The sequence below is a fragment of the Python bivittatus genome, unplaced genomic scaffold, assembly GCF_059951505.1.
Source record: "Python bivittatus isolate LINGU-HERP-01145 unplaced genomic scaffold, Pbiv_v1 ctg000480_np1212, whole genome shotgun sequence".
Lineage (NCBI taxonomy): Eukaryota > Metazoa > Chordata > Lepidosauria > Squamata > Pythonidae > Python > Python bivittatus.
The window spans coordinates 81,524,233-81,537,544 of NW_028277075.1; the positions used below are offsets into that span (position 1 = coordinate 81,524,233).

General features: G+C 37.3%; 1 protein-coding gene across 1 annotated transcript in view; it reads left to right on the forward strand.

The window, feature by feature from the left end:
* The window catches only part of GLI2 (GLI family zinc finger 2), a 263,871-nt gene that overhangs the window by 51,724 nt on the left and 198,835 nt on the right, over positions 1 to 13,312 (forward strand). Inside the window, exon 2 of the mRNA XM_025164234.2 lies at positions 2,247 to 2,415. Within this exon, the coding sequence (XP_025020002.1) occupies positions 2,268 to 2,415 (148 nt within the window). The 5' untranslated portion in view covers positions 2,247 to 2,267. The remainder of the gene's footprint in view (positions 1 to 2,246; positions 2,416 to 13,312) is intronic.

The window sequence follows — 13,312 nt, forward strand, 5'->3', positions numbered from 1 at the left end:
AAAATACTTTTTTCATTTCCTTACAATAAAGAACAAAGAGATAAAATCCCTACCATTCATTTTCCGCATACTAACCATATTTTTTTAGAAACATAGCATGTGGACAAATGCATAAGTTAGTAATAAGTTAAAAGTGTAATAAGTTAGAATGAAGCTTCAGTGATCTTTCTAGTTTACATCTTATTACTAGTTTAGGAGAGGCAAAATGATGTTTTCATCTGGAGATTAGAATGGATTCTATGACTCCTATCTCATTATTAGAGGGTTGTGTGTTGTGGTTTCTCTTATTGCTGTAGCTGCTGAAGGTTGCAAAGATGAATTCCATTTTGTGTCCCTGAACATAAAATTATTCTGAGTTACTTTCTGTGTTTTCCAAAAAAGGTAATAAATTCTAGTCTTTTAGATGTTCTTCCTCTTTCTTCTACAGTTTGGATGTGAATCAAAGGATGCTGGAGCCAGCATGATAGTTATAAAACAGGGAAGGTGGAATATTCCAAAGTGTGAGCAATTGGTTTGTCTAAATGTAAAGCTAACTTATTGAAATGCTATTTGATACTTTGCAAACTGCATTTAGTGTGTGTTTATGTGCATATGTGCATTTCTTGCATGGGAAAAATGCATAATCTATTTTAATAAAAATATATAATGAATTTCCTTCAGTGTCTTTTGAAATAAGAGTGAACCATTTGGGAACTGTTTAGAAAACAAGGACTTAGAAACACATGGAACGATATCAGTTTTGCAGGAATAAAACTAAAGTTTGGCATGCATCTGGAACAAGATTACTTCATAAATTTTGTTCGCTGTCTGTAATATGTGGTCCCATATATGCTACGCACAGCCACATGATAATTGCGGAGGGATGCTTTTCCCCATCAAACTCAAAAACACAGCAGGGACCAGCATCTCCATCAGGCTATCTTTAGAATCCAGTTCTACAGTCTTCTGATTCAGTAGCAGATAGGCTCAGAGGTAAGAGTCACTGAAGCATAATGAGGTATAACCAGTGTTTCTCAACCTTGGTAACTTTTAAGTTGTGTGGACTTCAACTTCCAGAATTCCCCAGTCAGCATGCTGGCTGGGGAATTCTGGGAGCTGAAGTCCACACATCTTAAAGCTGCCAAGGTTGAGAAACATTGGATATAACAATCAACAGCCAAGTGGTGATACAACAAATGCTATGAGCATGCTGCTTTTATTAGAATGTTGTTCCCCTTCACCTGTATCACATCATCCTTATTCCAAGCAGGGCAGGGCAGGAGTTGGGCTGTAGCTCAGTGGTCAAGTACATATTTTGTGTGCAGTGCTGGGACAGAGACCTATCCAGAGACAGAAAGAAGAGCTCCAATTGCTGGGTAAGCAACACTGAGCTACAGGGAGCATAGTGGAGTCCTCAGGGTATGATCTGTTACCATGGGGTCAGTGTGCCAGGAGGCATTGGACTGATTGCTCCCTTTTCTTGGAAAGTACTGTATATAGAAGGGGGTTCCCTGACCTTGCTTCTGGGATATTGTTTAGATGTCCAAAATAAAGGATTGATTTCTTTGGTTAAGAAAATACTCCAGAAGAATAGCAAATAAGTGTCCTTTCTATTTTCCAGTAAAAAGATACAAATAGTCTCATAGTTCCTAATTGTACTACCTATCAAATTTTAACCAGCAACTCACACTAAAGTTGTGCCTTGGGAGAGGGCATGGAAGGTATTTTAATTGAATGAATGAATGAATGAATGAATGAATGAATGAATGAATGAATGAATGAATGAATGAATATATGCAGGGTATATCAAAAGTCAGGCTCCATAGACAATTTATTACATAAATTACATTAAAAGTTCGAATTGGTTGCCATTTTCTTCTGAATACTTACTTATTTGTTTGACACATGACCTTTGAACATTCCTAAGTAGAATAACATTTTCTCTGAAAAAAAAATGATAAAACATATTGTGATTAGCCTATGAGTATACTATGGATATACAAAAGTCCCAATACTTTTGGTATACCCTGTATGTATGAGTGTGTGTGTATGTGTGTGGCATGAAATCAACCTTATTTTAGAAAAATGTGGCTTCAGACTCTTTCTGGATATAATTACCACAGCTTAACAAAAATTTGATAAGCAATTAAACCAATATTTATTGTTATTGTTTTCAATTATCGTTTGGAATAGGGTGAAAGAACTTCCATCAAAGCAATTTTGTGTCTTTAATAGAAAAACACTGAACTTTTTTTATTGTTTTTAAGGACCGAGAAGCTGGAATATGCATGTCTAAGATGGAAACATCCACTTCAATGGCTGCGGGGAAAAAAGAAGAGAAAAGTGTTCTTCTGGAAGACAATGGCTTTAATGAAACAACAAAAAAAACAGTTCCTTTAGCAGCTGCAGCAACAACAGCAGTGGTGACTCAAGGAGGTACTTTGTAGTTCTTTTCTGCATTTTGAAAGCAAGAGTGGGCTTCATTTTAAATGCTTAGGATGTCCTATGTCAGAGGCGTATAGCCTTCTGCTAAGATGCTAAGGTAGTTGGGGCTATTGGTCTTAGTTCCAGGAAGTAGAAGTTGAGTGTTTACAGATCTCAGGTAATCACAGAATGGGCACATTTGGCTAGACAACTCTGACTCAAAAGTGGAGCTCAGATGAAGGCTATTTGATCCTAATACGATTTCTGCATTCGTTTACTCCAGAGATAGTACTGATGATCAGTTGTTGTTGTTTACTGGATGTCAGAGTGAAGGGGAAAATTTTAGTCCATCTTTAACAAAGAAACAAACATGCTGTTTTAAAATACTGTAATTTACAGGTTATGCAGTTTGTTCTGACTCCTGAATTTTGTTTTCAGAAGCAAACACTCTCTAAAAATAAGAGAAATGTGAGGCTTTGGGATAAAGATCAAAGGTAGATATCCAGCCTTGAGGCCTGCAGAGTGTCACATTTCTATCTCTATTTAAAAAAATTGCCCAAATTATTTCTTTTGCATGAGGTGGATGGATAACAGAAAAAAAGAAAAGAAAAAGGGATGAATTCACATTATGAGGGCTTCACAATGACTAATGTCAACTAGAAAGTAACTCAAGGAAAAGAAATCTGAAAAGACCAGTGATGCTTCTTAAAGTAAAACAGCTAACATTAATTAAAGGAGGGTTTTGCAAACCTAAATCTCCTGCAAGGAAGTGAGAAGCACTGTTGCTGTTGGAAATATATAAAAGTCAGCCTGAACTTAGGCAGCAGCTTGATGACATGTTTGGATTGCTTTCCTCTAGATCTCCACCATGCTGAGGAGCAAATGGTTGGGGCATTTATACAGTTGATATCAGAATGGATGAAAATCCTATCTGGTATTTCATTTCTGTGGGAACAGCGGGGTTTGGTTCTGTGTAGATTTCTCTACAAAGACTGTGGTAAAATTGGATTTCAATTATTTTCTTTGTAACCCTGATTAGAATCTACTGAAGATATAAAATGAGTACTGACATCAACCTTCCTTAATTTGGCATCCACTGTTGAACTGTTGCTCAGAATTCCAAGCCAACCTAACTGTTTGTCATGACAGCTTGCAATTTTGTGAGTTACAGTCTAACACAACTGAAGGACACCAGTTTGGGGAAGGATGATCTTCCTAAACCCTGCCTATTCACTTTAAATGTGCAGTCTGGTGTGGCCCTTTGAACTTCGCATCTATGGAAAGCTGACTGAGAAAGTGGTGATATTTGTTGTTTTTGGATGGAAACAAAAAATAAAAAAATAGGATTTGTGCTTGTGTTGGTTCGATACCAACCCCCTCCTTGTTTTTGTTATGTGGGATAGAATAACCTTTCACAGCAGGAACTGAAGGAACACATTAGCTGGGACTTGACCAATGGAATGTGACAAGTGGCATCTTCAGCTGTCTAAACTTTTTTCAGCTGCTTTGTGGTCTGTCAAAAATATTTCTCATTGCTGGACAAGCTCTGCTTCAGTATAGATACATTTCCTCACTTTTTGACACTTTATATTTACATCTAAGCAAAATAATCTAGGAAAATAATTGTTTTCCTTTCTCTTCCTTTTGATAGATAACTTTACTTTTGACAGCAAGAAAGTTTCCCTACTTTTTTCCCTATAGGGATGCTTATCGTTCCAAAAGGTGTAACCTTAGCTTTCCCTTCTTCAAAGGAAACTCATTAGTTTTTGCTCTACCATATTCAGTTATAGAGAATAAGTTTCTGGGGTTGGAAGGAATAGGGGAGAAATAAAAATTATACTGCTCTGAGTTATGTTGTCTCTTAGATGACACTGATTGGAACAAAAGGTAGTCAAAAACTGTGGAATTTTAAAGGAAGATATTTCTATGTCTAGTCTAAGGACTATGAAGGACTATGAAGTTTGGATTCTGGGTGCAAAAAGGATCCTTTTCTACATCTGGAGAGTGCAGATTTGTTGACATGAAAATTGGGGGAGGGGAAAAAAGATGCACATATATGAGCTTCACAGTGTTTTTTAAATAATATGTCTCAGGAGAGGAAAACACTTATTTGTTTGTTCAGGCAGCTGAGAGCCCATCTCTGGAAGAGAAGAACTGAACTTTTGGGTCTGGTTTTCCCCTTAACCTGTTTTTAAATCTGTGAAAGGTTCATTAAGCCCACTCTTTCTTAACTTTCCTGCCAAGAAGGATTAAAAATGTTGCAGTTATTTCATAATACATTCTTTACATTTTTAAGATTTTTTTTTTTTTTTGCAACCTCATTATACTGACGATCTCATCATAAAAAATTCTGACCTTAGATTTTCTGTGTGTGACACATTTGGTCATTCTTTAGACACTCTTCTGCTCATTAACCTGTGAAGAAAACTAGGCTGCATGTCAGTAATAGGTAATCTTTTTGTGGTTGAAGATTGCATTCCCCCCCACCCCAGTGGCACTACGGTAAAATGACAGTGTCTCTGGTGGGGAGGAGCCAGATAATGCAGATTATCATTATGCTACATTTCAACAGTGATGCTGGAAATTTCTGGGAGCTGCAGTGATATATTCCAAGGCCTTAAGTTGCCAGCCCCTGCCATACATGGTTGAAGGGAACTCTGACTTTACTAATGGCAGCTTCATATTTTGGGCTGCACAGAATCTGTGATTCCAGGGAATCACAAGCTCACGCACGGCTAAACTGAAGCCATAAATTTACCTGTACTGAAGTATACTAGCTACATATAGAATATTCCTTAATATAGTACTGCACTCAGTATTCACCATTCCCGAGGATATCAGGTCCATCCCGTAATAACTTTTTCTGAATGTAAAATAAACTATTTTCTTTATCTGAATCATTAAACATGCAGCTAAGCCAGTTAAGTCAAACTACTTAAAATTTAGAACCTGTGGCCTCACTTTCAAAATACCAGACATTCAGACTGCATTTATGTATCCAGCAGCAATTAGGAAATCTTGTTTGTTAGATTCCCAACCAAAGGACTACAAATGTTTGATACTGTAGCTGCCTATTCCACAGAATTTTTCTAATACAGTTCAGGATTGTTAGTAAAGATGGTTGTAAAATATGGTACTGTATCAATATGAAAGCTGTAGGAAATCAAAAGATTCCAGAAATGGGAGTGTTTGTGGTGGGGAATCAACATTTGTATAATGACCAGCTCAACATAGTGATTGAGGCCCCACCTCTTTTGCATAGGTGTTGGGCACAGATTGACTGCAACCCCACACCACCCACCTTACAGATTTTGATCTGTTCTCCCTGGGTGCCCTGTCCAGGAAAAGGCAATGTCAAACCATCTGGCTGCTACCATCTAGAAAATTATATGGGTGTGTCATGAAATTACCAGAAGCCAAGTTTGGCATGAAGATAACTTGATCTTTGTATTATATCAGTCATACTCAGGCTAATTATATCAGGCACACTCAGGTGGGAAGTACAGGTAGTCCCCAGGTTAAGAACATCCAGGTTACAGATGACCCATAGTTAAGAATAGAGCCTATTGAAGCAAAATATGAGTTAAATACACAATGGTTCAAGTTAAATACACAATGGTTCAAGTTAATTACACAATATACTTATACATTATTATACAATAATTCTGTTCCAGTTTACATACAAATTCAACTTAAGGACAGACCTTGGGAACGGATCTTGTTCTTAAACTGGGGACTACCCGTATCTGTATTATTGATCCCAGGTTTGAATATATCATGGTAGGAGCACAGGTGTTCAACTATTCCTATTTTCTTACAAATCTACTATTCCTATTTTCTTACTCCTTGGAACATGGTTTGAAAAAAACTAAAATGTCATGATTGTTATTACCTAATAGGTGGGATATTATATTTAGAATCTGACAGAACCTGGTAGCTGGTATGTAATATTTGGACCTCTTCAAGCTGTGCTGTTGCCTCATGGAGGCAGAGTGAATGTTGTTCCTGAGAGTGAAGAATGCCAGAAGTGTATGCCAAGAGTATATACTCCCAACAGGGTCATCCAAGGCATGAAGGTCATCCCAGCTGCCCACCTAAAGGAGGCAGGCACCTATATTAGGCAGCAGTGATATAGGAAGATGCTGGAGACAATCACTTTAGTCTCAATGATAAAGGAATCATTTCACTCCGTATAGGAGAAGGCAATGGTAAACCAATCGTGTATTTTCCCAAGAAAACCACATGAATAGATAAGATAAAGTGATTGACGATATAGAAGATGATCTTCTCAGGTCAGATGGCACTCAACTTGCTACTGAAGAAGACCTAGAGATCTGTCAGAGTACCAATAATGTCTATGACATCACTAGATTAAAGTCTTTGATATGTTTAGTTGCTGATGTTGCCATGCAGGAAAAGAAAAATCTGAAGACAGAATTACAGTGGGAACATGGAACCTAGAAGCATCAACATGGGAATGCTCAACACAGTGAAAGATGAAATAAATCAATTAGACATTGGCATCTTAGCCATCAGAACTGAAATGGACTGGAACTGGATACTTTCAATCAGATCATACTGTTTACTACTCAGGACATGAAAAACAAGAAGGAATGGTGTTGTTTTCATAGTTAGGAAGGATATAGTAAGGACAATACTTGGGTACAATGCAATTGATGATTGAATAATATAAGTTAGACTTTGTGGACAACCTTTTAATATGACAATTATCTATGTTTATGTTCCAACCACTGATGCAGAAGATGATGAGGTTGATTTTATGGTCAAGTTCAATCTGATATCAACAGATCATGTAGGTAAGAGATGCTTCTTGTAGTTGGAGACTAGAATGCTAAAATTGATAATACTAAGGAAAATGTAGTTGGACTGGACTGGACTGGACTGGACTGGACTGGACTAGACTAGACTAGATTAGATCTAGGAAACAAATGAAGCAGGAGAACAACTTAAAAGTGTCTGCTAATCCAGTGATTTCTCCATTGCTAACCCAGACTTCAGACAACCAAACAATGCCTATATACATCGACATTAGCAGATGGAATACACAGAAATCAAATTGACTATATAATTGATACAAGGAGATAAAAGAGCTCAAGATGAAAGAGCAAAGATGTGTCCAGGGGCTGACTGGAACAGATCTTGAGCTGCTCAAGTGCAAATTCCAAGTCAAACTAAAGTGGAAAAACAAAGTCAACTAGTTTCCACAATATAATCTTGAACATATACTCACCATTTTCAAAGAGAATGTCTTTGAATCATTTAAGTCCAGAACATCATTGATAAGAAACAAGAGAAACTGGGGAAATCAAATACCAAAGAAAGTGGATTCAACAAAGTGTGCAAGCTCTCATATATTCTTAATTTCACATAGTAGCAAAATAATGCTTAGGATCATCCAAGGCAGATTAGAGCCCTAAATGGAAAGAGAGATGTCAGATACTTAATCTGATTTCCAAAAAAAAAAAGGCTGCGGAACAATCAGTATCATGATGCATGCTGGATGATTGAGAAAGCCAAGGAATACCAAAAAAAGTCAATATGTGTTTCATTCATCATAGAAAGGCTTTTGATTGTGTCATGCTCTGAAATGTCCTTAGGAAAATGGAAATTCCAGAACATCTCATTATCCTCATGTGAAACCTGTACCTGGGACAGGAAGCTACAATCTGGATGGTATGTGGTGAAATAGATTGGCTCCAAGTCAGCAAAGCCTTAGAATTCACAATGAAGATACTAAGGTGATGGATAGCTTCTGCATCTTAGGATTGATTATCAGGAATAGAGGAACCAGCAGAAGAAATACACTACAGACTAGCATTTGGTAGGGTAACAATGAAGGCCTTAGAACAAATATTCAGATGCCATGATGTGCCTATATCTGCATAGATCAGAATCATGTGAACAGTGGCTTTCCATGTGACATTCTATGGAAGGGAAACTTTGGACTTTGAAGAAGTAGGATAGAAAGAATATTGATGCTTTTGAATTTGAGGGTTGGAGAAGACTCTTGAGAATACCATGGATAGCCAAGAAAACAAACAAATGGATTATCAAACAAGTCAACCCAGCATTTTCACTCAAGGCACAAATGACCAGGTTTAAATTATTGTATTTTGTACACATTGGCAAAGACCTAGCTCTTTTGAGTAGGCTATAATGCTGGGAAAGGTGGAAGGAAAGAGAAAAGAATAACTAGCAACAGATGGCTGGCTCAATTACAGTGCAATAGGTACACCATTGGAAGGCCTGAAGGGCCTGATTAGGGGCAGATCGTCCTGAAGAAGGTGTATCTACATGGTTGCTAAGAGTCAACAGTGTTTTGATGGCACATAATCAATCAATATTTGGATAGGATTTTTTAATCTCATAGCATTTGATGGCTTCTATGCAATTACATTTTATGAGATGTCATATTTGAAGCTTGCCAAGATTAATGCCAGCAAGAGATTCTATGGCTGAAATGTTCACATTTAAAAGAACAACTTCACTTTCAAGACAGAATCTGAATTTGAAATCTCTTTAAATATTCTAGCCGGTGGAACTGGAAATTGTAATGAATTACACATATTTGTACAATTTTTCAGCACATACTTGTTTCAAAGTGTCAAGTGCCTTGTTATCAAATCCAAAAAGACACCATCTTGTACCCCATAATACTCTGCACCCCGCATGACACAAATACCAACTTGGTAAATTGATGGTGTTTATGTTGGCAGCACTTTTTTCCTGATGTCTGGCTCTGTCAAGACTAATTTTAGCATTTCTAAAGCTGGGTTAAAATATGGCCTCATTACTTTGATGTCAGAGCATGGTTTACTATTAGTATATTCTGGGGTTTATCATTTTAGTCATGTTTAACACGGCAACGGGAGGCATGCACTATTAAATCTGGCTTATTTTACATTCCTGTCCTGGATTATTTATTTGGAACAATTTCCTCTCTATCAAAAGACACAGCTAATGCTGAGTTTTAATGTGTTATTTACACACAAAATAACCTATTTACAACTTGGTATCTGCCGGAGGGAGAATGAATGGGCTGGTGCTCTCTCTATTCTGTTCTATCGGAGTTTAACAATCTGGATTGCTAATAGAACCATTTATCATAGGGAGGTAATTTATTTTATGTTAGTTGCATAGGTCTCACTGCCTCTGATCTATGGAAATACTTGGCGTATAATGAAGTCCAACAAGTCATTTGGTGTAAACATAGGAAAACCAAGCTTGGAGCCAGTGAAAAGCCAGGATGTACTCTTTCCACCAGGTAGTATTTCTCCAAAATTAATGCCTTGTGTGATGAAATAAAACCCATCACCTTCCACGTGTGCTTTAAATGCAGAATGGGTGAAATGGAATATTGTATAGTCTTTTACATATATGCTGTAAAATTGATTTTTTTTCCTGTGTGCTAAAATAGGGAGGCCTCTCTTTCATACCATGTTGTCATAGAAAGGTAAAAAGGTTTTTTTCTGTCAGGTCAATTAATAATTGTTATAATATAAATAATAATAATAATTTATTAAACTTGCATGCCACCTGACTCTCAACAACTCTGAGTGGCTCACAACAATCAAATGAAGAAATTGCAATAAAATCAATAAAAAGTAAAGGTAAAAGATGGTAAGCATGAGGAAGAGGGGGGTCTCACTCTCCCTCACCAATACAAACTTGATCCGTTCAGCTGTAAATTCTCTGCAGAAGAATAGATGTGGCTTGGATGCACTCTTGGGTGCATCCCAATGTAATGTCTCTTGCAAGCAGGACCAGTTGGAGTTATTATGCTGCCCAAGTTTTCCCTTCATTGTAACCCTTTACTATATTCTTCTCACCATCTCTCACATCTCTCACCATGCTCTTCCTTCTGTGTGCAGTTACATCAGTGATTAAGCTGTACCACTGGTGCAGCTGCTGCTTATCTCACTGGGGTGAGATGAGGAAAGATCCTAGACCCAGTTAGTAAAGTTCCACTGCTTTTGCTTAACAGCAAGAATGATGTTTCTGAAGCATTTTTTTCCAGCACTATAAGATAGTAACTGTAATGCCTACACAGGGTGAAATTGTACTGAGACCTAAGAAGGCACCAGATGTCATCTAGAGTATCATCACTGCTTTGCTGTAGGATAGAAAAATGATGGCAGCATTGCTCTAAAATAGAAACAAGTAGCCAAGAAGGATTGCAAGTGTTGACAACAATAGGATTATGTGTGTTCACAGAGAAAAACTGTACTTGGTTTATGACAGAACCACCCTTGCTTGCACCTCTTCAGTATTGTATTTGATAGTCTTACTGACCTCAAAAAACTCTGTTAAGTTACAGCCAATCATTAATGGCCAAAATAAATACGATGAATAAAGAAAGATAGAAGATAGATAGACAGACAGACAGACAGAGAGACAAGACTTAAAGGTCTTAGAAATAGTCTGTCCAACTTCAACAGTAAGACAAAAGGAGCTAAAAAGAAATGTGTCCATTAATACCCAAGGAATCTGTCTGCACAACTAATGGGATCATCCTCCCAAAAGTAGTAAGGAAAGACAGGAAGGTCAGCTGTGTGCATGGGAAAGAGAAGGTGGAAGGAAAGCAGAATCCTAGTAGGCCTCACATAAACAAACCAATAAAAATGTCAACTGTGTGTGTTCCATAGAATTAAAGGAATAAGAAAATAGAAACTGCCACTTAAGTCATCTAACCTACCCTCTTTGGCAGGCCAGTGACTCCTCCAGAGAATTGTTTTCCTAGTTTTGCCAGAAAAGGAAAAGATAAAAGATAGTTATATATTCTGGAGTAAGTGGAGGAAATCTTTTAAGCTTAGCCACTGAGTTGTAAGTCAGAGAAAACTCTGCGAAGGAAATGGAATCTGGTTACATTGTTTTGTATCCAGATTTCTTGACCAGTTTCTCTTTCTTTTTCATACACACTACAAACATAAGATTTGTTCTGACATTCCCATAACTTGATTTCCACTGCATTCTGATTCTTCTCATAAGTATTCTATACCGCTTAAAGCCATGCTTTACTTTTATTGTCACAAGGAGAGGAACCATGCAGGAATGGCTAATAAATACAGGAAACTTGGACTGAGGGATATACCTCCATAGTACAGGTAGGTCTTGATTAATGCGGTTAATGAATCCCACACAATTGGTTGTGTTATTTGAATTCACACTATTCAAAGTGATATTTCTATGGGAAATAGGGTAATTGATTCCAGCTCGATAGAATTAGACAATTAAAATTTGTAAACATAAATTTGTATATGTTTATTAATGAAATACTGTATAACAGTAAAATAGGATAAACCCATATCCAAAGCGTACCTGCTATCTCCTGTATTCTGCTGTAGTTCTTCAAAATGAGCCTCTTCTTCGTTGAGGTTTCCTGGAACGGAACCTTCCTTTTCTCCATTTTGTATAAATGACAATTAGCGTCTAATAGTCCAACAGCAACCACACATACATACACTAGCCTCAACTGTGTGCACACTAGCCTCGAACTAACTGAATTTTGGCTCACATTGAATGTGACCTGGTATCAATTTATAAGTTGCACTAAATCAAATTTCACACTATTTGAACTCACACTAATCGTGACCTACCTGTAAGCCAAATTCTATTTCTGGACTTCTGGTCTTTATCTTTCTAAGGCTAAAGTACATGTGGTGGTAAAATGCAGAGGACCTGGAGCTCTTGAAAACCCAGAGAACATGTGTTCTCTCCACTCTGCTTTTCTCTCCCAGAGTAACTTTTCCCTTCTTGCCATAACCATTATTGAGGAATTCATGAGCAGAAGCATGAACCATACTAAAGCTGGTTAAACATCTGGTTAACTTATAATCAAATTTTAAGCCCAGTCCCCTCCACTGGAGGGAGGCAAGGTAATAAATTATGAACGTGTGATGACATGACACAAATTCTGCCTGTATATACCTGTGTGATACATTGTATTGCAAATACAAAAGGTGGAGTTGGGTTGTGATGTCATGACACACTTCATCATTTTGGCATTATCATGGTTAGGAACATAAACCTATGAATCCTATTCATATCTATCCAATGACTGTGAAGAATTCAGTGAGGGTGTTTTTTGTTTTTTTTTACAGCTAATAGAGGAAGAAGATTATACCTCAAAGAGCAAGTAGATACCCTACAGTCAAGGAATAAAGGAAATAATTCTGAGAAAGAGACACTTGATCTTATGGCTTGTTTCCAAATTCTTACCCATGGCTGATGGAATCTATGCCAAGTCCTGCATATCTTCTTCTAATCTATAAGCTTAACTGCTGTAAACACTCATAGGATACAACATAACACAATTGATGGCTAACAGACAAGATCCATTCCCTTGGCATAAGCATTCATTGGATCAGAGTCAACTGAGAATGGAGAGGAACACTTTGCAAAGTATTGTAAGCAGGCAGCTCTACAGAGTGTGTTTGCTTTTTGGAAACTATTCAGGTATGAAGTAGTTCAACAAGCTTAACAGTAGAGTACATGCACTGTGTAGGTAAGATTCTAGGTGTAATTCCTGGCATCTCCAGTTAAGAATTTGAAAAATAAGTTTCCATTGGTGCCAATGAATTTTTTTCTAAGCATCTAGTGGTACAGAAGACACATTTTCTTTCATAGGCACTGAGTTTTGAAGAAGACTCATTCCCCTATGCATGAAAATAATTAAGTTAGAAAACAAGATGTATAGCTTCATGCTATCATCTTCCACACTGCAACATTTCGCAGATTTATCTTCACAGAAATTTCTGTTCTAATGAGTTTATACTTATTGGGATTTGCTAAACTATACTTAGACAATTAAAATGCAACCCTATACACAAACAGTAGGGACACATATGGATATAAAGCCCTATTCTATCTAGATGTTTTGGACTACAGC